Below are 24,859 nucleotides of genomic sequence, written 5' to 3' on the forward strand. Positions count from 1 at the left end.
GGGCAACAAGAGTGAGACTCTGTCTCAAAAAAAAAAAAAAAAAAGGAAAAGCTGAGGTGGGAGGATTGTTGGAGCCTGGGAGGTCGAGGCTGCAGTGAGCCACTGTCATTCATGCCATTGCACTCCAACCTGGGAGATCCTGTCTCAAAGAATAAAAATAAAAAAATTTGATAAAATTACATTTTTGTCTTCCAGACAAATATGTTTGTGAAGATGAATATATCTACTAATGGATACATTTCCTGGTTTTTGTTTTATTTTGTTTTGAGATGGAGTCTCGCTCTCTTGCCCAGGCTGGAGTGCAATGGTGTGATCTCGGCTCGCTGCAACCTCCACCTCCTGGGTTCAAGCGATTTTCCTGCCTCAGCCTCCCAAGTAACTGGGATTACAGGCATCCACCACCATGCCTAACTAATTGTGTATTTTTAGTAGAGAGACTATATTTAGTTTCCCCATGTTGGCTGGGCTAGTCTTGAACTCCTGACCTCAAGTGATCCACCCACCTCAGCCTACCAAAGTGCTGGGATGTGAGCCACCGCGCCCAGCTTCTGCTTGTTAACATATGAGATTAGCATAAATTAGGGGTTGGCAAACTTGTCCTGTAAAGGGCCAGTTAGTAAATATTTGTGGGCCATATTGGTTTCTGTTGCAATAATTCAAGACTGCCATTGTAAGCACAAAAGCTAGAGCCACAGACAACGTGGAAATTTAGTGGCACAAAAGCAGCCATAGATAATATGTAAATTAATGAGTGTGGCTGTGTTCCAATAAAACTTCATGGGTGCTAAAATTTGGATTTTATGTAATTTTCATGTCATCAAATATATACATATATTTGTCGCTATATATATATATATATAGCACGACAGGGTCTCACTATGTGGCTCAGGCTGAACTCAGACTCCTTGGCTCAAGCAATCCTCCTGCCTCATCCTCCAGAGTAGCTGGTACTACAGGCGCAAACCACCACACCCTGCCTGATATTTTTAACCATGAAAAAATATAAAAATCATTATTAGTTCACAAGGCTGTACAAATATAGGCAGGTGGCCGAATTTGGCCTGTGAGCTGTAGCTTGCTGACCACAGATCTAAGTATCTACTGGTTAAATGAAGACAATCTAAAACCTGCTCCATCTTGAGATTACTGGTTAAAACCAATTCTTTTTCTTACCTGGATTTCTTCAGAGTGGGCTGTGAAAATAACTCACATAATCCGGTTTGCTTGAAAACACTCATAATCTGGAAGGCAAAAGGAGTAATCTTGGCTCCTTCCATTTCCCCCATATTGAAAGCTGACAGTTAAGACAAAAAGCAAAATGTTCAAGGACCTTTTAGAAGAGGTCCACCTCCTACATATGGAGAAAATCACCTGTGCAGGGAGGATCCTGAAAGCCTTGTGCAAATAATGGGAGTGGACAAATAAAGGAAGGTGGCAGAGATTCAAGACTTCTCTGTCAGGCACCAGAAGTTTGGACTGAACTGAAATAAAGGAATTTCCATGGTGTCCCACAGCTAACTGTTCTCTCCAGCCACGCACAGGTGTGTCTATGAAACCATCAGGTTGGCCATTTATTTAATTTATTTATTTATTTTTGAGACAGAGTCTTGCTCTGTCACCAGGCTGGAGTGCAGTGGCACGATATTGGCTTACTGCAACCTCCGCCTCCTGGGTTCAAGCGATTCTCCTGCCTCAGTCTCCCAAACAGCTGAGACTACAGGCGCCCGCCACCATGCCCAGCTAATTTTTGTACTTTTAGTAAAGACGGGGTTTCACCACATTGGCCAGGATGGTCTCGAACTCTTGACCTCGTGATCTGCATGTCTCAGCCTCCCAAAGTGCTGGGATTACAGGCTTGAGCCACCGCGCCCGGCCATAGGTTGGCCTTTTAAATGAGGGAAGATGGGCTCAGGGGTCAGTAGGAGACTTACGGCCCTAAGTATGTGCAGAGTCAGCCACACTAACATGTAAAATATCCAAATTTTAAATAAGTATGATAAAGTACATATCAACTGATTGGGGAGCCCCTGGTTAGCACATCTGTATCCAAAACCCCAATGACATAGAAAGGATGAATTGTTTTTCCCTTTTTTTTCTAATTTAAAAATAATAGAGAAGGAATCTCACTATGTTGCCCAGGGTGGTTTCAAACTCCTGGACTCAAGCAATCCTCCCGCCTTGGCCTCCCAAAGTGCTAAGATTACAGGTGTGAGCCACCATGCCCGGCCTCTCCCTTTTTCTTAATCCAACTATTGACAAATGTAACTGCCAGTTTGGTAGAAGGAAAAGTCAGTACATGGAACCTTTGAAATGGAATGAGTGAAAGGACTCTTGTGGTGAGAGAATCAGATGACCCTAGAATACACCCCTCCTAATTGAATCACTTTACCATTTTAAAACTATCATTAACGCCGTCTTTTGTAATATATCAAAGATAAAAAGCAGTTCTGTGTCTTGCACAAATAGATGCTATAGAGAGCAAGAGTTTGTATGGAAATGACATCAGCATCTTATCCCAGATTTCCCTAACTCCATCGTCCACCCGCAGCCATTGCACGGAAGCACGAGCTCATCACGTACTATTATGTAGCTTTCGGTGCTCTTCTCACCACCCACAGCTCTAGAGGACGTGACAGAGGCAAAAACAAAACCATCACTGCTATGGCTACTGGTCTCACATTCACTTTTTCTTCTAGTGAAAAAAGGAAAAGAAGCAAGATCTCAAACGTGGAAGTTCTTTTCTTCAGAGTAGTTTTATTAGTTTGCATACAGTTTGTCAACACTCAACTTATTTCTCTCCTACTTTGACATACAAATCCATTCAGCTAGAGCTGTCTTCTCCCCGTAAGTCATAGACCGTGACATGGTATGTATCTGCAGGCATCTCTGACCTTCGAAGCTTGAGGTTACTGCCACTGCCTGTTGCCATGGCACCTTTAAGATTCCGCACTTTGGACACAGATTTCACAAGCTCCACCTCAAGTTCGTTTAAGGTATTGAATACACAGTCTTTGTAAAGAGAAGCATTTTGATTTTTCTTTAGTGGAGTGCGAAATGGGAAGCCTCGAAGGCCAGGAGGACTCTGCTCCTGTCGAGAAAGATATTCAAGGTCAATAATATCATGGACTTTGCTGGTTTTGACACAGTTCCAAGAGAGTTGGGCTCATTTAAGAAAAGATGGTTCTAGCATTGCTCCAGTGCAGGCATTGGCAGACTATGGCCAAATTTGGCCCGCCACCTGTTTTTGTAAATAAAGTTTTATTGGCACACGGTCATGCTCACTCATTTCTATATTGTTTAAGGCTGCTTCATGTTACAACAGCAGACTTGAGTAGTTGCAAGGAAGACCATACTGCCCACAAAGCTGTAAATATTCACTCTCTGGCACTTTACAGAAAAAGTTTGCCAGTCCTTCCTGTAATCAGTTTGGGCACAGGATCATGAAATGCTGGGCCTTTCTAGGGGAGAACACGCTTTCTTTCCCTTTCTCCTTCTCCTTGAAAGAATTGTTTATGGTCACTTTGAGGCCCAGCTATTACTACTTTACACTTTCATCTCTTTTTTTTTGTTTGTGTTTTTGAGACACAGTTTCACTCTGTCACCCATGCTGGTGTGATCTTGGCTCACTGCAACCTCCGCTTCCTGGGTTCAAGCAATTCTTTTTTTTTGTGAGACGGAGTCTTGCCCTGTCACTCAGGCTGGAGTGCAGTGGCATGAGCTCGGTTCACTGCAACCTCTGCCTCCCAGGTTCCAGCGATTCTCCTGCCTCAGCCTCCCGAGTAGTTGGGATTACAGGCACCCGCCATCATGCCCAGCTAATTTTTGTATTTTTGTAGAGACAGGGTTTTATCATGCTGGCCAGGCTGGTCTTGAACTCCTGACCTCAGGTGATCCACCCGCCTCAGCCTCCCAAAGTGCTGGGATTACAGGCGTGAGCCACCACCACCCCTGGCTGGGGTTCAGGCAACTCTTATGCCTCAGCCTCCCAAGTAGCTGGGACTACAGGTGCCCACCACCATACCAGCTAATTTTGTTTTGTTTTGTTTTTTGAGACAGAGTCTCATTTTGTTGCCCAGGCTGGAGTGCAGTGGCACGATCTCAGCTCACTGCAACCTCTGCCTCCCAGGTTCAAGTGATTCTCCTGCCTCAGTCTCCCGAGTAGCTGGGATTACAGGTGTGTGCCACCACACCTGGCTAATTTCTGTTTTTTTTTGTTTTTTTTTTTTTTTTGAGACAGAGTTTTGCTCTTGTTGCCCAGGCTGGAGGGCAATGGTGCAATTTCGGCTCACCGCAACCTCCACCTCCCGGGTTCAAGCGATTATCCTGCCTCAGCCTCCCGAGTAGCTGGGATTACAGGCATGCACCACCACACCTGACTAATTTTGTATTTTTAGTAGAGACGGGCTTTCTCCATGTTGGTCAGGCTGGTCTCAACCTCCTGACCTCAGGTGATCCGTCCGCCTCGGCCTCCCAAAGTGCTGGGATTACAGGCATGAGCCACTGCGCCCAGCCTTTTTTTGTTGTTTTTTTGAGACGGAGTCTCACTCTGTCACCTGGGCTGGAGTGCAGTGGCTCCATCTCGGCTCACTGCCACCTCTGCCTCCAGGGTTCAAGTGATCCTCCTGCCTCAGCCTCCCAAGTAGCTAGGATTACAGGCGCCCACCACTACGCCCAGCTAAGTTTTGTATTTTTAGTAGAGACAGGGTTTCACCATGTTGCCCAGCTCGTCTCGAACTCCTGACCTCGTGATTCACCTGCCAAGGCCTCCCAAAGTGCTAGGATTACAGGCATGAGCCACCGCGCCTGGCCTAATTTCTGTATTTTTAGTAAAGATGAGGTTTCACCATGTTGGCCAGGCTGGTCCTGACCTCAAGTGATCCGCCCACCTCGGCCTCCCAAAGTTCTGGGATTACAGGCATGAGCCACTGTGCCTGGCCTACACCTTTATCTCCTTACAGAAGTCTCATATTTTGTTGGGATGATATCATTTCCATTTAGCTCAGGAATTTGCAGTAAGTCAAACACTAAGAAAAATGTAAAAAGCAAGGGGAACAGTGAATTTGGCCCTGTGAATAATTTTGACCTTCTAAAACACATCATAAGTTTTTTGGTTTTTTTTTTTTGAGACAGAGTCTCACTCAGACTCCCAGGCTGGAGTACAGTAGTGTGATCTCAGCTCACTACAACCTCTGCCTCCAGGGTTCAAGCCATTCTCCTGCCTCAGCCTCCCGAGTAGCTGGGATTACAGGCACATGCCGCCACGCCCGGCTAATTTTTGTATTTTTAGTAGAGATGGGGTTTCACCATGTTGGCCAGGCTGGTCTCAAACTCCCAACCTCAGGCAATCCACCTGCCCTCGCCTCCCGAAGTGATGGGATTACAGGCAAGAACCACCACGCCCGGCTGAGTTCTTGAATCTATCCTACATTTGAAAAAATCCATCTAACCAGAAGAACTTTGAGCCAATAAGCTAGAGGTCACCTTCCACTGTTTGTCCCAATATCTGTGGATCTGGGGCCTACTGTCTTCATAAGCATACATCATGAAGTGAACTTACCAACTTTGCCCAGGACCATGAGGTCGGTTCATTATACCCAACGGTGCCACCTAGACTCTCTAGAACATCCGTTTCCCTGAGACTCCTGAGATTGAATCAATATGGTGTAAAAAATGGAGCCATCCTTACCTTATTCTTCTCACTATCTCTTTGATACTTCAGTATCACAAACAGCACAACAACAAACAAAAGCCAGAGCCATTTGCTCCCCAGCCAGCCCTGGGCACACTCTGGTAGATTCTGCCGAATCCGAAAGTGCCCTCCACATGGCACCTTCCCCTGGGGTTCGCTAGTTTTCTCTCTCAGAGAAGAGAACATAGAGGCACAGCTGCAGGTGAGGCACAGAAGCAGGACCAGGGACCATTTCAGCGTCCACATGGTGAGCAGAGGTGGGGAAGGGAGTTCTCATGATGGGTTTGCTTGCCCTCACACCTGGGAGACTGGGCACCTGGTGCCAGGCCCTTGGTGATGTCACAGAGGCCCTGAGCTGAGGCCACCCTGGCCATTGTGATGATTTCAGGACAGAGGTTACAGGTCACAGGGGTCGCCTGGGAGGAGGACTCAAAGGGAGATGGGGGCATTTCCAGCAGGCAGTAAGAGAGAGAGGATGGGCATGACAGGGTGCCAATTCCCTGCCAGGGGACTCTTTCCAACCCTGGAGCTTTGCCAGGAGAGGCCACCATGTTTTTGTTTTTCATTTGTTTGATCCAGACATTGTGACGAGCAGAGGGAGATGCCATGTGCCCCGTGGAGCTGAGTTAAATGGGAGAGAAAGATATTAAACCACAGGCCACCTACAAACTCGGAGCTACCTATGTGTTTTGTTTGGCCTACATTGTTTCTAAAAATTATTTGTCAGTACTTAAATGTTGGGGGGGCGTGGGCATTTCACTTTAAAAGTCCAGGTTTCTGGCTTCCTTTGAAAATATGAGAGTGTGGCCGGGCGCGGTGGCTCACGCCTGTAATCCCAGCACTTTGGGAAGCTGAAGGGGGCAGATTACGAGGTCAAGAGATCGAGACCATCCTGTCCAATGTGGTGAAACCCCGTCTTTACTAAAAATACAAAAATTAGCTGGATGTGGTGGCACACGCCTGTGGTCTCAGCTACTTGGGAGGCTGAGGCAGGAGAATTGCTTGAACCCAGGAGGCAGAGGTTGCAATGAGCTGAGATGGCGCCACTGCACTCCAGCCTGGCAACAGAGCAAGACTCTGTCTCAAAAGAAAAAGAAAAAAAGAAAATATGAGAGTTCTCGAAGCACTGGACCCACACTGCCATAGAACCAGTCTTCTGCTAGAGCCAAGTGAAATCATCCATCCTGTGGCCATATTCCCTCCACAGTCCCCACCACTACCTATTACCTCATACCATCATTGACAGCAGTAGCGTGTGCCTGCCTTGGGTTAAGAGTATACTTTGGAACCGGACCCAGTGGCTCACACTGGTAATCCCAGCACTTTGGGAGGCCAAGGTAGGCGGATCACCCGAGGTCAGAAGTTTGAGACCAGCCTGGCCAACATGGTGAAACCCCATCTCTACTAAAAATACACAAATTAACTGGGCGTGGTGGCATGTGCCTGTAATCCCAGCTACTTGGGAGGCTGAGACAGGAGAATCACTTGAACCTGGGAAGCAGAGGTTATAGTGAGCTTAGATGGCACCACTGCACTCCAGTCTGGGCAACAGAGCAGGGCTCGGTCTCAAAAAAAAAAAAAAGAAAAGAAAAGAAAAAAGAAAAGAAAAGAAAAAAAAAGAGTATACATTGGGCCAGGCACAGTGGCTCACACCTGTAATCCCAGCACTTTGGGAGGCCGGGGTGGGCAGATCACCTGAGGTCAGGAGTTCCAGACCAACCCGGCCAACCCCATCTCTACTAAACCCCATCTCTTTAGTAGAGATGGCGAGACCCCATCTCTACTAAAAATACAAAAATTAGCCAGGTGTGGCAATGCATGCCTGTAATCTCAGCTACTTGCGAGGCTGAGGCAGGAAAATCATTTGAACCTGGGAGGCAGAGGTTGCAGTGAGCTGAGATCGAGACACTACTCCAGCCTTGGTGACAGAGTGAGACTGTGTCTCAGAAAAGAAAAGAGTATAGTTTGATTAAAATTGTGATAAGAGGCCAGGCACGGTGGCTCATGCCTGTAATCCCAGCACTTTGGGAGGCTGAGGCGGGCGGATCACCTAAGGTCAAGAGTTTGAGACCAGCCAAGCCAACATGGAGAAACCCCGTCTCTACTAAAAATACAAAAAAATTAGCTGGGCATGGTGTCACATGCCTGTAATCCCAGCTACTTGGGAGGCTGAGGCAGGAGAATTGCTTGAACCTGGGAGGCAGAGGTTGCAGTGAGCTGAGATCGTGCCATTGCACTCCAGCCTGGGCAACAAGAGCGAAACTCCATCTCAAAAAAAAAAAAAAAAAAGAAAAGAAAAAACGATTGTGATAAGAACAGGAAGCTTTAGAGACTAGCACAAGGGGACTGCTCTAAACTAGGTTATGCAGGAAGAGTTTCCAGAAAAAGATGGTTGAGTAGAGCAGGGGAGATGATTAGGAGGTGGTGGGTAAAATGGGAAGGGGCTGAATCCCCCAAGTGAGAAGGAACAGCTGGCTTGACAACTGAGGCCAAGGCTGGGAATAAACCTAGGACTCCACAGTATACCTGAACCCACGAGTTCTTCAAAATGACATGAAACAAGAAATCCTGGGTGCTGGAACGCACGGCTTGTACTTGTTCCCCTGGGTCATCTGTAGAGCTATCTTCCTGAGGAAGGCTCTGATTCGCAGATTTACTCCCGAGGAGCAGAACTTTATGCTGCATAAGAAACAATCAAGGGTCTGCTGGGCACCTTCGCTGTGCCTTAAATTGTACTGAGCTCTGTGGAGCAACAAAGAAGTTCTACAAGCTATGGCCAGGGGCAGTGGCTCATGCCTGTAATCCCAGCACTTTGGGAGGCCAATGTGGGCAGATCATCTGAGGTTAGGAGTTCGAGACCAGCCTGACCAACATGGTGAAACACTGTCTCTACTAAACATACAAAAAAAAATCAAAAAATTAGCTGAGTGTGGTGGCGCATGCCTGTAATCTTAGCTACTTGGGAGGCTGAGGCAGGAGAATTGCTCGAGCCCAGGAGTTGTGGCTGCAATGAGCTCAGATGATGCCATTGCACTATAACCTGGGCAACAGAGCAAGACTCTGTCTCTAAAAAAAATAAATTCTGCTGAGCAGTCTAGGGGAAAAAGAAAAAAACACATGTGGTATATACCATAGTTGCTCAATGAATCCTTCTGTAAAATGATGTCTGATCTGGCCCTTATCAACCCAGCAAACCCAACTTCCTCCATTCCCACCTGCCCTGCCAGCGTCCTCTCTGCTCCTCCACATGACAAACTTGAGCAAACTCTTCCCTTTGACCTGATGTTTGCCTGGACCACTTTTCCAGAATCCTTTTCCTGTCTACGACTTTGTCCTCCATTCCTGCTTCTTGCCAAAATGGCGTACAGTAGATACTCAGTATGTTGTTGAATGGATGGATGAATGGGTGGGAGGGTGGATGGGTGGGTGGGTGGATGGATGAATGGATGGATGGATGGGTGGATGGTTGGATGGATGGGTGCGTGGGTGGGTGGGTGGTTGAGTGGATTTTTGTTGTTGTTGCTGTTTTAAGACAGAGTCTTGCTGTGTCGCCCAGGCTGGAGTGCAGGGGCACTATGTCAGCTCACTGCAACCTCCGCCTCTCAAGTTCAAGTGATTCTCACTCCTCGGCCTCCTGAGTACCTGGGACTACAGGTGCATGCCATCATGCCTGCCTAGTTTTTGTATTTGTATTTGTTATTTATTTATTTATTCTTTTTTTGAGATGGAGTCTCACTCTGTTGCCCAGGCTGGAGTGCAATGGGGCGATCTTGGCTCACTGCAACTTCCACCTCCTGGGTTCAAGAGATTCTCCTGCCTCAGCCTCCTGAGTAGCTGGGATTATAGGCGCACGTCACCACACCCAACTAATTTTTGTATTTTTAGTAGAGATGAGGTTTCACCATGTTGGCCAGGCTGGTCTCAAACTCCTGACCTTAGGTGATTCGCCTGCCTCGGCCTCCCAAAATGCTGGGATTACAGGAGTGAGCCCCTGTGCCAGGACTGTATTTTTATTTTTAAATTATTATTATTATTTTTGAGATGGAGTCTCACTCTGTCACCCACTGGGGTGCAACGGCGCAATCTCAGCTCACTGCAGCCTCTGCCTCCAGGGTTCAAGCAATTCTCCTGCCTCAGTCTCCCAAGTAGCTGGGATTACAGGCACCCACCACCATGCTTCGCTAATTTTTGTATTTTTAGTAGAGACAGGGTTTCACCTTGTTGGCCAGGGTGGTCTTGAACTCCTGACCTCAGGTGATCCGCCTACCTTGGCCTCCCAAAGTGCTGGGATTACAGGTGTGAGCCACCACATCCAGCCCAAGAATAATTTTTTTCCTTTTTTTTGAAACAGGGTCTCACTCTGTCACTCAGGCTGTAGTGCAGTGGCACAATATCAGCTCACTGCAACCTCCACCTCCTGGGTTCAAGCGATCCTCCTGCCTCAGCCTCCCAAGTAGCTGGGATTGCAAGCGGGCACCACTGCGCCTGGCTAATTTTGTATTTTTAGTAGAGACAGAGTTTCACCTTGTTGGCCAGGTTGGTCTCAAACTCCTGACCTCAAGTGATTCGCCCACCTCGGCCTCCCAAAGTGCTGAGATTACAGGTGTGAGCCACCATGCCGGGCCTTCTTTTAGGTTTTAATGGCAGCTTCATTAAACAGGCATGATGCACAATCATGAAGAAATGTGATTGGGCCAAAAATTGGTAAGATCTCATATTAACAGACTGATTGGGGAACCCATCGGGACCTGTCCAGATTCCTCTTGGTCTCTCTGTGCAGCTTTCCTTCCTCTAGGGTATGCAGCATGATCCTCTCGAATGAGGTCTTTGGGCTCCCAATCAGATTAGAGTCCTACCTTGGGTAGGGAAAGGAGGACAGAAAGTCAGAGAGAGATTCTGTTTCCCTAGGACTACTCCTAAGGACTAAAGCACCCCAACTTTTTTTTTTTGACACAAGGTCTGGCTCTGTCACTCAGGCTGGAATGCAGTGGTGCAATCATAGCTCACTGCAACCTCCACCTCCTGGGCTCAAGGGATTCTCCCACCTCAACCTCCTGAGTAGCTGGGACTACAGGTGCATGCAACCATGCCCAGCTAATTTTTTTTTTTTTTTTTTTTTTGTAGAGAGGGTTTTGCCATGTTTTGCAGAGTGGTCTTGAATCTCTGGGCTCAAGTGATCTGCCTTCCCCAATCTCCCATAGTGCTAAGATTACAAGTGAGAATCACTTTGCCCAGCCCCCAAACATTGTTTTTATTATTTTGAAGACAAGGTCTCACGCCACCACCCAGGCTGTAGTGCCATGGTGCAATCATGGCTCACTGCAGCCTCGACCTCCCAGACCCAAAAGATGCTCCTACCTTAGCCTCCCAAGTAGCTAGGACCACAGGTACACACCACAGCACCTGGGTAACCATTCTTTTTATTTATTTTTTTGAGACAGAGTCTAGCTCTGTTGCCCAGGCTGGAGTGCAGTGGTGTAATCTCAGCTCACTGCCACCTCCACCTCCTGGGTTCAAGTGATTCTCCTGCCTCAGCCTCCTGAGTAGCTGGGATTACAGGTGTCTTCCACCATGCCCAGCTAATTTTTGTATTTTTGATAGAGACGGAGCTTTCACCATGTTGGCCAGGCTGGCCTTGAACTCTTGACCTCAGGTGATCTGTCCACCTTGGCCTCCCAAAGTGCTGGGATTACAGACATGAGCCACCATGCCCAGCCACCACATTCTTCCCGGGAAGATGCTGCCCACCCTTCAGGGCCCGGGGTTGGGACCCTTGAGGGGCGCCTATGCCTTCGAGGCAGGGCCTCCTTCCCCTGAGGCCCCAGGCGTCTGGGCTGCTGTCTGCCCTGCCTCCCTTTCCTGCTGCTGCTGCAGCCGCAGAAGCCATGGCCTCCTGCCTCATGGTCTTGGTCTTCCCTGGGCCCTGGGTGACTTTGATGCTTGTGAGGGTGACAGCACTGGTCAACTGGGTACCGGCCCCAGAGATGCCTATGCACTAATTCCTGGGAGCTGTGGGCCTGCTGTTCATGTGGCAAGAGACATTTTGCAGATGAATTAAATGAAGGATTTTAAGATGAGTCATGATCCTGGCTGCAGGAGGGCGGGTCACCATTCTCCAAGAAAGGGAACCTGACCCCTTGGGGAAGTGGCTGATTCCAGGATGAAGGCAGGCAATGAACCAGATGAGCATGGAGCATCTTGGGTTGCCAGAAAGTAAGGAATTGCTCAAAAGAGGAAGGGGCTTGCTCACAGAACACAAGTGCCAACCCGAAGGGGCTCCTAATGCCAAAGGTGGGAAAGGTGGAGCCAGAAAATAACAACAAAAAAACACCTGTCAGGTAAGTCCATACAGAAATCCACCCATCAATCATCGGCGAAGGAACAGCTCTTCTTACAGCAGAATTCCAATCAATAAAGAATGTAGGACAGAAGAAAACTGAAATCACCATTAGGCAAGCACCTAAGTATGTACAGAGATGCCATCAGCCACAGTAACATGTAAAATACCCACATTTTGAATAAGTAGGATAAAGAACATGTCAACTAATCTGGGAGCCCCTGGTTAGCACATTTGTATCCAAACCTCCAATGGCATAGAATGAATAAATTCTTTCTCCCTTTTCTTTTTTGTTAATTTAAAATAATAGAGATGGGGTCTCACTATGTTGCCCAGGGTGGTTTCAAACTCCTGGGCTCAATCAGTCCTCCTGCCTCGACCTCCCAATGGGCTAAGATTACAGGTGTGAGCCACCGTGCCTGGCCTCTTTTTTTTTTTTTTTCTTTTGAGATGGAGTCTCGCTCTGTCGCCCAGGCTGGAATGCAGTGGTGCGATCTCACTGCAACCTCTGCCTCCTGGGTTCGAGCGATTCTCCTGCCTCATCCCTTTTTTTTTTAATCCAATTATTGACAAATGTAACTGCTAGTGTGGTAGAAGGAAAAGTCAATATATGGAACCTTTGAAATGGAATGAGTGAAAGGACTCTTGTGGTGAGGGAATCAGATAACTCTAGAATACACCCCTCCTAATTGAATCATTTTACCATTTTAGAACTATCATTAACGCCGTCTTTTGTAATATATCAAAGATAAAAAGCAGTTCTGTGTCTTGCACAAATAGATGCTATAGAGAGCGAGAGTTTGTATGGAAATGACGTCAGCATCTTATCCCAGATTTCCCTAACTCCATCGTCCACCCACAGCCGTTGCACGGAAGCACGAGCTCATCACGTACTATTATGTAGCTTTCGGTGCTCTTCTCACCACCCACAGCTCTAGAGGACGTGAGAGAGGCAAAAACAAAACCATCACTGCTATGGCTACTGGTCTCACATTCACTTTTTCTTCTAGTGAAAAAAAGAAAAGAAGCAAGATGTCAAACGTGGAAGTTCTTTTCTTCAGAATAGTTTTATTAGTTTGCATACAGTTTGTCAACACTCAACTTATTTCTCTCCTGACACAAATCCATTCAGCTAGAGCTGTCTTCTCCCCATATGTCACAGATCGTGACATGCCATGGATCTGTAGGCATCTCTGACTTTCGAAGCCTGAGGTTACTGCCACTGCCTGTTGCCATGGCACCTTTAAGATTCCGCACTTTGGACATAAATTTCGTAAGCTCCACCTCGAGTTCGATTAAGGTATTGAATGCACAGTCTGTGTTGGGGGAAGCATTTCTTTTTTTCTTTAATGGAGAGTGAAACTGGCTGCCTCGAAGGCCAGGAGGACTCTGCTCCTGTCAAGAAAGATACTCAAGGTGAGTAATACTGTGAACTTTGCTGGTTTTGACACAGTTCATCTACGACAGCAGACTGGAGTAGTTGCAAGGAAGACCATACTGCCCACAAAGCTGAAACTCTTCACACCCTCCCTGGCCCTCTACAGGAAGGCTTCGCCGATCCCTGCTCTCATCGGTTCGGGCACAGGATTATGAAGTGCTGGGTCTTTCTAGGGGAGGACACACTTTCCCTCCCCTTCCCTTTCTACCTGAAAGAGTTGTCTGTGGTCACTTTGAGGACCGGCCCAAACTACCTTACACCTTTATCTCTTCAGCACAGGTCTCATATTTCGTTGGGATAACGATACCATTTCCATTTAGCTCAGGATTTTGTAGTAAGTCAAACACTAGCAAGAATTTAAAAAGCAGGGGACAGTGAATCTGGCCCTGTGAATAATTTTGACCTTCTGAAACACACCATAAGTTCTTGAATCTTACATTTGAAAAAATCCATCTAAGCAGAAAATCTGTGAGCCAGTAAGCAGAGGTCACCTTCCACTGTTTGTCCCAGTATCTCTGGATCTGGGGACTGTTGTCTTCACTAAGGATACATCATGAAGTGAATTTGCCAGCTTTGCCCAGGACCATGAGGTCGGTTCAGTATACCCAACGGTGCCACCTAGACTCACTAGAACATCCGTTTCCCTGAGACTCCTGAGATTGAATCAATATGGTGTAAAAAAATGGAGCCATCCTTACCTTATTCTTCTCACTATCTCTTTGATACTTCAGTATCACAAACAGCACAACAACAAACAAAAGCCAGAGCCATTTGCTTCCCAGCCAGCCTTGGGTGTGCTCTGGTAGATTCTGCCGAAACCGAAAGTGCTCTCTGTACTGCACCTTCCCCTGGGGTTCGCTAGTTTTCTCTCTCAGAGAAGAGAACATAGAGGCACAGCTGCAGGTGAGGCACAGAAGCAGGACCAGGGACCATTTCAGTGTCCACATGGTGAGCAGAGGTGGGGAAGGGAGTTCTCATGATGGGTTTGCTTGCCCTCGCACCTGGGAGACTGGTGCCAGGCCCTTGGTGATGTCACAGAGGCCCTGAGCTGAGGCCACCCTGGCCATTGTGATGATTTCAGGACAGAGGTTACAGGTCACAGGGGTCGCCTGGGAGGAGGACTCAAAGGGAGATGGGGGCATTTCCAGCAGGCAGTAAGAGAGAGAGGATGGGCATGACGGGGTGCCAATTCCCTGCCAGGGGACTCTTTCCAACCCTGGAGCTTTGCCGAGAGAGGCCATCATGTTTTTGTTTTTCATTTGTTTGATCCAGACATTGTGATGAGCAGAGGGAGATGCCATGTGCCCCGTGGAGCTGAGTTAAATGGGAGAGAAAGATATTAAACCACAGGCCACCTACAAATTTGGAGCCATCTATATGGCTCAAACTAAACAAACAAAAACTTTTTTTGGGGGGGATGGAGTTTTGCTCTTGTTGCCCAGACGGGAATGCAATGGCGTGATTCTCAGCTCACCACAACCTCTGCCTCCCGGGTTCAAGCCATTCTCCTGCCTCAACCTCCCAAGTAGCTGGGATTACAGGCACCCGCCACCACGCTTGGCTAACTTTGTATTTTTAGTAGAGACGGGGTTTCTCCATGTTGGTCAGGCTGGTCTCGAACTTCCGACCTCAGGTGATCCACCTGCCTCGGCCTCCTAAAGTGTTGGGATTACGGGCGTGAGCCACTGGGCCCGGCTCACCTATGTGTTTTGTTTGGCCTATGTTGCTTTTAAAAATTGTCAGTACTTAAATACTGGGGGCATTTCACTTTAAAACTCCACATTCTGGCTTCCTTTGAAAATATGGGAGGTCCAAAAACAATGGGTGCAAACCCTCATAGAACCAGTCTCTCTGCTGCAGCCAAGTGAAACCGTCCTTTAGGTGGCCATATGCCCTCCACAGTCCCCACCACTCAGTATTACCTCACACCATCACTGATTGTAGCAGTGTGTGCCCACCCTGGGTTAAGAGTATACTTTGGGCCGGGTGTGGTGGCTCACACCTGTAATCCCAGCACTTTGGGAGGCCAAGGCAGGTGGGTCACCTGAGGTCAGGAGTTCGAGAATAGCCTGGCCAACATGGTGAAACCCCATGTCTACTAAAAATACAAAAATTAGCCTGGCATGGTGGCGTATGCCTGTAGGCCCAGCTACTTGGGAAGCTGAGGCAGGAGAATTGCTTGAACCTGGGAGGCAGAGGTTGCAGTGAGCTGAGATCACACCACTGCACTCTAGCCCGGGCAACAGAGTGAGACTCCATCTCAGGAAGAAAAAAAAAAAAGAGAGAGAGTATACTTTGATTAAAATGGTGTAAGAACAGGAAGCTTTAGAGACTAGCACAAGGGGACTGCTCTAAACTAGGTTACGCAGGAAGAGTTTCCAGAAAAAGATGGTTGAGTAGAGCAGGGGAGATGATTAGGAGGTGGTGGGTAAAATGGGAAGGGGCTGAATCCCCCAAGTAAGAAGGAACAGCTGGCTTGACAACTGAGGCCAAGGCTGGGAATAAACCTAGGACTCCACGGTATACCTGAACCCATGAGTTCTTTAAAATGACATGAAACAAGAAATCCTGGGTGCTGGAACGCACGGCTTGTACACCGCCTCCTGGATTCAAGCGATTCTCCTGCCTCAGCCTCCCGAGTAGCTGAGATTACAGGTGTGCACCAAAACACCTGGCTGATTTGTTTTTACTTTTAGTGGAGACAGGGTTTCACCATGTTGGTCAGGCTGGCCTCAAACTCTTTGACCTCAGGTGATCTGCATGCCTTGGCCTCCCAAAGTGCTAGGATTACAGGCATGAGCCACTGCCCCTGGCCATAGTCTTGCAGAACTACTTTGTCACTCCACAGAGCCTGCTCCAACTGCCACTGAGTCCTTCATTTGGTAAGGACTGAATGAGGAGAAGGTGCGGTGTGGCCGGGCGGAACTGCCATTCACCTCGCTGCTTTGGGCCTCAGGCACCTCACCTATAAACTGGGGGATGGGCATCTTCCCATCGCACCGGGTGGCTGGGGAGTCGCAGGGGAAGAAGCCTGTCAAGTGCTTGGCTGCTCAGTGAGCCCTAAAAACAATGCGAACGATCAGCCCTCCCCAGCCGCTGCTGTACTGAGGCCTTACGCCCAGCAGGAACACAGATCATGGGTACCTTCTTCCCTCACGCTGGCCAGGAGCCTTCAAGAGTGGTGCCTTAGCAAAATATTAAAGGCTGGCTAGAAATCTCCAAGGAAGCCCTGATCCCTCCTGCGTGGATGGTCCTGAGGGCAGATGGAGGGAGGCCCACAGCCTGTTTATTTCAGAGAGGCCAAAAGAGAGGACTTTGAGATGTTGAAGTTTTTGTGTTGAGGATGCTGTGACTCAGTTACCAAAAAAAATGGACACAGTCATTAAACTCAATGCAAAATAAAACTGATTCAGGCTAACATTAAGAAAACTGAACCTGGCAAAAATAATGGTCATTAAAAGAAAAAAAAAAAGCCTCACAATGGCAGAAGCTATAATTAGTAAAATGTGACTAAAAGGATTGATCAAGTTTTCTCAGTAAAATTAAAATAGGGAAGAAGAGACAGTGATAGAAAACAGTGTTAACCAATTGAAGAATGAACTGATTGTTGTGAAAATAAATTAACAAAATGAAAAGGGGGCCCAGGCGGGGTGGCTCACGCCTGTAATCCCAGCACTTTGGAAGGCCGAGGTGGGAAGACTGCTTGAGTCCAGGAGTTTAAGACCAGCCTGGGCAACATGGCGAAACCTCATCTCTACAAAAAATAGAAAAATTAGCCGGGTGCGGTAGTGCGCATCTATAATCCCAGCTACTCCGGAAGCTGAGGTGGGTGGATCACCTGAGCCCAGGAGGTCGAGGCTATGGTGAGCCATGATCATGCCACTGCACTCCAGCCTGGATGACAGAGTGAGACCCTGTTTCAAAATTTAAAAAAAAAAAAAAAAGAAAAAGGGAAATAAGAATGAGAAAATGGTTGAATTTGGCTGTAAAGAAAATTGTGGAATTTAAATGGCTAGTTCAGGTTTGTTCTGGAAAAGTCCATGACAAAAACTCATCACTTAATTTTTATTAAAATGCTCTATACTCAGAATGTCAAAATATCCTTGGGGCCAAACCTTCCCATCACCGTGAAGCCGGGAACCACACGGGTTTGAGAAAAAGCAGGGCCACACATGGTTCTCCTTTGCTGGCCTCTCCCTGGAGTTCTGCCCACGTGTCTGTGTCCCCCACAGAACCTGCCTGCTCACCTTCCACCATTCACCTCCCACAGCTCCTTCTGCTTCTGAAGGAAACCCAGGGCCCTGGGGTCTGTATAGAGAACCAGTCACTATCTCAGTCACACCACCGTGTGCAGAAAGCCACGCAGAGGCCTGGGGCTCCTGGTTCTTCATTAGGAGTCCCATGAGAAGTTTCACTAACTACTGATGTCAACACACCTTATAGGTAGATAAAATGCACCTCCTTTTGGGTACAACTCTCCCTTTACCATCTGCTGGAGGAGAGAAGGGTGGGTTCCTCTGACTTCATGGAATGACTCCTATAATCACCAATGCAACGGCTGCAATGTTCTTACCCAAGCATGAGCAGAAGGTAGAAAAGATAAAAACGCAGAGGAGAGAAGAGGCAGACCAGCTTTATTTTTGAACCCAATCACTGGGTGCCCAAGTAAGACTCTGCTATCTTCGAAATGATGAGATGGGGCACACTCTCCTAATAGTATTCAGCTAGACCAACAAGGATCCTGGCTCCTCCCAGGGCTGTAGCAGAGGGACGAGGCCCTTCAAACTTCTAGTGGGCACAGTGTATTTGAAATCCATCCTTTCTAAAGCCCAGTTTCACTTGGCCTACTTGATTTACTGCTGGTAGCAAGATCATTAGAATTTTAGTTAATATGCCAACTCTGCACCGGTGAGGACTCCGGAGTCTTTTGTTACTGCAAGCATAAAAAGTGCAGCCCACAGGGCTTCCTGGCCGTGGAAAGGACCAAATGCACCTGAAAGGGGAAGCAAGCATAACCTCGGGCCACTGTGCAGCCCGCCCCATGTCTCCCCTGGAACCCACATGCCTCACAGCAAGAGTGGCCACACCAGCTCGAAGGCTGGCCAGGACAGCTTTATGACACAGAGCTATAGAGAGAACACACAGCAGTGCACTCAGAGGCGCACAGCGACCTGCCTACGTGGAAACTAAACAACCTTCTGGGGCAGGAGCGGTGGCAGTGCGGGCTTCAGAAGCAGTAGGATGTGTGGGTGACCCAGTGGGCAGACTCCTCCTTGGAGCGCTTGGCAGAGCTGTGAGTGGTAAAGAGAGACTTGTAGGCCTCGGATTCTTCACTGTCAGCGATGGACCTCTTTGTGGCTCCACACAGAGGCTTCCCAGCTTTTCCAGAAGAGCTCTCATTTGTTGCTAGAAAAATGAAGAGCCAAAACTGTCAGGGTTGGAATAAAGATGATTCTAAACTTTGCATCGATCAGAAGGGAAGCCCATCAGTCACTCTGTCCCAAGACGTTCTCTTGCTGGCTGTGTGGGTGCTGACGGACATCATCTTAATTGCCAACTCCAGCAAAGCAGACACAGCACAACACATCTATCATTTACTGTCCCACCAACTACCCCTTGCTCTGTCGCAGACACTGGTCCCAGCCCCGTGAATGACTTAGATTGTCCTGATGAGGCAGGGCCTGCGTTCCAGGGGAGAAAACAGACACAGGAACCTCAGTGGCCGTCCCACGTAGAGCCGGGATGGGAGCCTGTCAGCCACCCTGGATGCTACTTAGAGCACAAGATCACACACTCTTAACAATGAATCTGTATTTCCCTTTTTGTGAAATAAATGGTATTTTCTTTGAGTTAAAGAGAGTGAGTTTTAGGAGAAACTTTGATTCTTGGTCAAGAGACAGCAGAGAGGGGACTCTGAGAGCCACATGTGGAGCCCATGAAAGCCCCAAGAGTAAAGAAACTGGGGGCATTCCCCGCAGGCCCTAGGCCACAGCCCAGCTGACAGTCTCTGTGCAACATGAGCCAGTTCTCAGCGCAGCCTCTTTTGCTTGGCACCAAGCGCTTACTCGACAGGAAACTAAACAACTAGCATTTGTGCCCAGACCCCCATCACTCCTGCCAGGGCTCCTGATGAGGGTGTGTTCAATATTTCTTAGTTACCCCCCCCAAAGAGAGTTCAGTGCACTCTCTAGAGACATGACATAGGACAGGCTTGGGCTTCCCATCCACCCACTCCAGTGAAACCTGGACTCGGCCACCTGGGTTTCCAGCCTTCTCAAAACAGCTCCCTGTAGCTACAACAGGACCCACCTGTGCTTTTGGGAGCCAAGTTGTTTCTCTTCTCTCTAGAATCAAGGCTGGCTTCTTCAGGCTTCCCTGTCTTAACTTTTGATGGCCCTGGGGCTTCTGTAAAAGAAACAAAGTAGGCAAAGCAAAAACAATGCAAAACAAAGCACGAACAGATTAGCAGACTGCCCCGGAGTCGTATTTTGCTAAAATAAGGATCTCTTGAAGGATCTTACCTTCACTGACATCTGGTTTTGAAACAGACTCTGCTGCCTTGGGTTTCTTTGTTTTCTATAAAAAGATAGAGAATGTTGGAGGAGGTGCTCAGATTCACTCCACTTCAGCGTCAGTGTGGCTTCCCATTGTCCCGGGGGTCCTGTCATCTGACCGGCTGATGCCAGTCACATGAGACAGACAGTCACTCTGAAGAAGGCTTTTGATGTTCCGTAACTCCTAAGCCTTCATCCTCTGCATGTGACACCAGTCATGCACTTCTGCCTCACACAAAAATGTATCTGCACAGAGCTGCTCACTTTTATATTTACATCTCCCGAATCACATTTGCAAAAATTTTAAACGAGGCCGACAGATTTCAGTAATACGGGCCAATGTTGATGGTGACAATTGTATACAAAAGCGCACTTAAATGAGTAACACAGGTTATGGGTATGTGAAGGATATATACGGGTAGGTGAACTCCAGCCAGCATAAACATGAACTAAATCTTGCACATTCCACTAACTTTTTTTCAAAGTAGTCAAACTGCTTTGGTATTTGTTATTCAAGTGTAAGGCCTTGAAGTTTATTTTAAAGACAGCTGAGCTAATTCTTCTAAACTCAAAACTACTCTTGTTAGATTTCTAGGCACTAGAATTCTGTTACTCATAATAGTTATTTTGATCAGCAATAATAAAATAAACAAACCATTCTACGGTTACACAGCTGTGTTGGAATTGATTTAATCGTAGAAATGACAAGCAGGACTATGTTCATTTAATTTGCTTTAAAATGTCAATTTCCTAAGCATCCAAAAGGTGGCGCTAAAGATATGCAGCCTGATTACTTCAGCCATCTCCCAGCACTGAGCATTAAAGACAGACCTCTTAGGCCTTGAATTTCTAACACGTACAAGCAATGTGATTTATAACAAAACATAAAGACCTTCTGTGCATTTCACACATGCAATGCAAGCATTCACATCTGTGAAAACGGATACTCGGTCCTTCAAACAAATAAAAGACAACTGTTTATTTCTAAGCCCTCCATTCATAGCTGAGGTTATTTGAAAAGCACAGGCAAGAAGGAGTCAGAGAGGAAATGCTGTATCTTGCTTCCAGCTGCAAGTGTATTTGGGAAATATTTTGGTATCCTGGTAGCAGTAGCTATGAGGTATTCCCAGAAGCTCTGGAGAATATTTTGCAGAGAGGGGCATGCTAGTCCCACTGGGCTTTGAATTAACTTGGCAGGAAACCTGTGACAGAGAAAACTCACGAAAGCAAAATGGTCAAAGGGAATATGAACATTTCTAGTAGCTTCCTTTGAAATGCATTTTTTCCGTGTGTGTGTGTGTGTGCGTGTGTTTGAGACAGAATCTCTCTTGCCCAGGCTGGAGTGCAGTGGTATGATCTTGGCTCACTGCAACCTCCGTCTCCCAAGTTCAAGCAATTCTCCCGCCTCAGCCTCTGGAGTAGATGGGATTACTGGCACATGCCACCACATCCAGCTAATTTTTGTATTTTTAGTACAGATGGGGTTTCACCATGTTGGCCAGGCTGGTCTCGAACTCCTGACCTCAAGTGATCTGCTTGCCTCAGCCTCCCAAAGTGCTGGGATGACAGGTGTGAGCCACAGCACCTGGCCGCTCTTTTGTGTTTTTTAAAACTGAGCTTGATCAATGTAGCAATTGAGAACAGGGAGATGGCTTTTGGCAACTGTCCCTAGTTAAAAAGACCTCAAACTTAGTTTCCCTCTTTTTTTTCCTCTCTTACAATAATGAAATCATAGTAATTTAGAAAACCAACTTAGAATTAACACACTTATATAAGATATACATGTATTTACTTTTCAACCTGAACACAGCATTTAAATGGCCAAGGGGCTTTTTTTTTTTTTTTTGAGAGAGAGTCTGTCAGGCTGGAGTGCAGAGGTGCAATCTCGGCTCACTGCAACCTCCGCCTTCTGGGTTCAAGTGATTCCCCTGCCTCAAGTCTCCCCAGTAGCTGGGATTACAGGCACGCGCCACCACACCCGTCTACCAAGTGACTCTTTAAGCAGTTGTTATGAATGTTGTATTAACATCTTACAATACTGCTCCACGGAACGTTTCTACTGGCATCTGAATTCAGAGTTTGGGCACCGTTCCTTGAACTACAGAGCCATTTTCAGATATTATTGTCTACCTAAGTAAAATGATGAAAGGAGAAAATACAAATGCCTCTGGCTCTTTCTGATCATTCTGGATCCATGCATAACGATAATACTGCTACCATGTGCTCAAGCCTCGGCTTTTTTAAGCCTCACAACCATGAATTACACATTATTCCAGGGTGATACGGTCCTGTCTTATCTTCTGTTATGATTTTTTAAAAACCCTAAACCTCCGAAAAATCTTCAGGTACTCCATCACTCTCGCCTCAGACTGGCACTGGTAAAATGCATGCCCATGTGAGGGCAGGCGATTTGTTTCATAATTTTATGTCCTCAGCCTACTGGAGCTAATTTTCTAGTACTTCAAGCATTCTTTTGCCTTAGTTCTGATCACATAAAGTTTTCTCCCTAGCTTATCCTGAACCCAACTTTTTTTTTAAAAAGAATAAGAAATTTGCCACTCACCAAAGGCCTGTATTCCATAGCTATCATCTGTAAACATGAACAACATTTACTGCTGGATAGGGAATCGCCAGCGCACGGAAGAACTCGGCGGATGCATTGTCTGGGGCCTGCTCGCTCCACCACGTTACTCAGCAATGCTTTCCCTGTTTCTGGATGCTAGGCTCCCTTCTGGACGCTGAAGCACCACTTTCCATAAAAGACCCTCCCTCTCCCCGTGGGCAGGCTCAGGAAGGTGAAGAATTTGGCCCCCATTTTTGGGAAGGCTACTCATTAGCTCCTTGCTATTCAAAGTGCGACCCTGAGGAGTCGCATCCACATGCCCTGGGAGTGGGTGAGACGCACAGGCGCCCAGGCCCACCCAGGCCTGCTGGAGCCCAGACTGCCAGGGCACTCCCGAGCACATTCTAATCTGGGCAGCAGGGGAGCCTTACATTTGCTGGGATGATGGTGACTTTTCATTTTTCCTTTGTTTTACAAGCTATGAGACCTGAGTATGTATTGTCTTAAATCAACAGCAAGTGACAGCAGCAGCAATGGTGGTGGCTGCCCTTCCCCAAGAGCTTGCTGAGGCCGTGTCACTGTCAGTGCTTTATGGCCACGGTCTCTGGAGCCTGCTGACAGCTCTGTGCCCTCGCATGCTGTCACTACCCCACTTCACTGATGAGAAAAGCTGGGCGGGGAAGAGCAGAGCCGCTGTGCTCACCACAGCCAGGCAGTGCCTGGGCCTCAGCTGGAATCTGCTTCTACAGTCCAGGCCCTTCTAGGTTATAATGATCGCCTTCATCATGCAAACCCCTAAGTAGCTACCAGCTCAGTTCAGTGGTTTGCAGTCAGCTCTGGAGCAGAGATGGGGGCTGGGCGGAACCTGAAGACTCCCATTACCTTTTCCAGCTTCGCTCTCAGCCTTCTCTCCTCCATCCTTGTCTTCAGCCCATCCACATCCTCCTTGGTGCCATTGAGCACGATGACATCATCCTCCTGGAAGGCAGCCCCACACTGGAGAGGGCAAACAAGAGAGGGCAGATTCCATCACCACTCAATGGGGAGGCCACGCTTCAGTCCCCCACTCTCAGCCCCTAGCCGTGGCCCCCAGGCTCCGAGTAAATTCCTATTACCGGCTTTCTGGTCAAAGCCTTGGTTTGGAAAGTTCCCACACACAGCAAAGTGTCAGCGTAGCAGGTGAAGAATGCTATCACTTGCAAGGCTGGTGCCTGGATGGTGTCTGAGAACTTGGATTTTGGGAGGGTCCCCGCCATTTTTTAACTGACAAGAGTAGCTTGGCTCACCGTGCCCAGATCGTTTTGTATGAACAATGTGGTCTATGCTGACACCTACCTTCCTTATGGGAGTGTAGAATTCTGGAACATGCTAGGCCGAGGGTATAAAGCCAGCCCTCAGCCAAAACTCTGGGTACTGAGTCTCTCATTTGCTTCCCTGGGCAAAAACATCACACGTGTTGCAGTTTCGTTGCCGGGGGAAGTATTCACTTCGTGCAACCCCTTGAGGGAGGGAGTGCGCCTAAGGAAGCCCCACGTGGATTCTTCCAGACTCTGCTACCTGCGCCTTTTCCCTTAACACCCAGCTGTGTATCCATACCACGCTGCTGCAGTGAATGTTAGCTGAATACAACCATATGCGAAGTCTCGAGTCTTTCAGAAAACCCCCAAGCATGACGGCCGCGTTGGGGGCCCCCAACACACCCCGGCAGAACAAGACTGCGAGCAGGGTCTAGACCACCCTGACAGTATCGTGGTGGTAGAAATGCACACGCACACACCAAAGGCATGCCCACACTCACAGAGCTGTCAGTGAGCGAGCCACCTCCGCAGAGGCTCCCTGTGACCATGCTGTCACTGGTGGGATCCCAGCATTCTTTCTGTGTTTGCTCCATGGCACTAATCATGACCTGGAGTCTCATCTTCATTACTTTGTCTACGTTGTCTTCTTCCCTGCTGTGGCCCCAGCAGCTACCCAGTGCCTGGCACAGCAGAGGTACTCACAGCTGGGGACAGGAAAAACAGGGAAAAAACGAGAATCAGGAGTGGAGGTTCCCAGTCCTGCATTTTGAATTGAGATTTCTGCCACCATCTGTCTAGGCCACCTGGCTCAGGCCACACCACTTCCCTGGGCCTCAGTTTCCTCAGCTGCAAAAATGAGGGGTCTAAGGCCGGGTGCGGTGGCTTATGCCTGTAATCCCAGCACTTTGGGAGGCCGAGGTGGGCGGATCATCATTTGAGGTCAGGAGTTTGAGACCAGCCTGACCAATATGGTGAAAACT

At 47.8% G+C, this 24,859-nt stretch overlaps 4 protein-coding genes across 4 annotated transcripts in view; 1 reads left to right on the forward strand and 3 right to left on the reverse strand.

The window, feature by feature from the left end:
• Window positions 1-2,734: 2,734 nt before the first annotated feature.
• LOC116461534 (protein FAM209B) lies at window positions 2,735-6,225 on the reverse strand. Its single transcript, XM_032143347.2, has 2 exons — window positions 5,687-6,225; window positions 2,735-3,088 (listed from the first exon to the last, which is right to left on the reverse strand). Exons 1-2 carry the CDS (start codon window positions 5,933-5,935, stop codon window positions 2,822-2,824), a joined length of 516 nt encoding a protein of 171 aa, XP_031999238.1. The 5' UTR covers window positions 5,936-6,225; the 3' UTR covers window positions 2,735-2,821.
• Window positions 6,226-13,074: 6,849 nt separating this feature from the next.
• On the reverse strand, window positions 13,075-18,609 carry FAM209A (family with sequence similarity 209 member A). The gene is made up of 2 exons (XM_032143348.2): window positions 14,163-18,609; window positions 13,075-13,421 (listed from the first exon to the last, which is right to left on the reverse strand). Exons 1-2 carry the CDS (start codon window positions 14,409-14,411, stop codon window positions 13,155-13,157), a joined length of 516 nt encoding a protein of 171 aa, XP_031999239.1. The 5' UTR covers window positions 14,412-18,609; the 3' UTR covers window positions 13,075-13,154.
• Window positions 13,277-24,859, reverse strand: part of RTF2 (replication termination factor 2) — a 59,108-nt gene continuing 47,525 nt past the window's right edge. The window contains exons 6-10 of the mRNA XM_032143346.2: window positions 23,464-23,577; window positions 19,986-20,040; window positions 19,774-19,869; window positions 18,660-18,870; window positions 13,277-13,421 (exon numbers count right to left, since the gene is read on the reverse strand). Of these exons, the coding sequence (XP_031999237.1) occupies window positions 18,692-18,870; window positions 19,774-19,869; window positions 19,986-20,040; window positions 23,464-23,577 (444 nt within the window). The 3' untranslated portion in view covers window positions 13,277-13,421; window positions 18,660-18,691. The remainder of the gene's footprint in view (window positions 13,422-18,659; window positions 18,871-19,773; window positions 19,870-19,985; window positions 20,041-23,463; window positions 23,578-24,859) is intronic.
• LOC116461532 (beta-1,3-galactosyl-O-glycosyl-glycoprotein beta-1,6-N-acetylglucosaminyltransferase 7) overlaps window positions 13,301-24,859 on the forward strand; it is a 32,117-nt gene continuing 20,558 nt past the window's right edge. Inside the window, exons 1-3 of the mRNA XM_032143345.2 lie at window positions 13,301-13,442; window positions 22,602-22,813; window positions 23,060-23,099. The gene's annotated coding sequence lies outside the window, so the exon portion shown is untranslated. The remainder of the gene's footprint in view (window positions 13,443-22,601; window positions 22,814-23,059; window positions 23,100-24,859) is intronic.

This window comes from Hylobates moloch, unplaced genomic scaffold (assembly GCF_009828535.3).
Source record: "Hylobates moloch isolate HMO894 unplaced genomic scaffold, HMol_V3 SCAFFOLD_21, whole genome shotgun sequence".
In the NCBI taxonomy this organism is placed as follows: Eukaryota; Metazoa; Chordata; class Mammalia; order Primates; family Hylobatidae; genus Hylobates; species Hylobates moloch.

Bases quoted from the DNA above. Each gene is read 5' to 3' on its own strand.
- LOC116461534 (XM_032143347.2), bottom strand. From the start codon at position 5,935: ATGTGGACGCTGAAATGGTCCCTGGTCCTGCTTCTGTGCCTCACCTGC. The intron at 3,089-5,686 runs GTAAGGATGGCT...CTTTCTCGACAG, and splicing joins GAGATAGTGAGAAGAATAAG to GAGCAGAGTCCTCCTGGCCT.
- FAM209A (XM_032143348.2), bottom strand. From the start codon at position 14,411: ATGTGGACACTGAAATGGTCCCTGGTCCTGCTTCTGTGCCTCACCTGC. The intron at 13,422-14,162 runs GTAAGGATGGCT...CTTTCTTGACAG, and splicing joins GAGATAGTGAGAAGAATAAG to GAGCAGAGTCCTCCTGGCCT.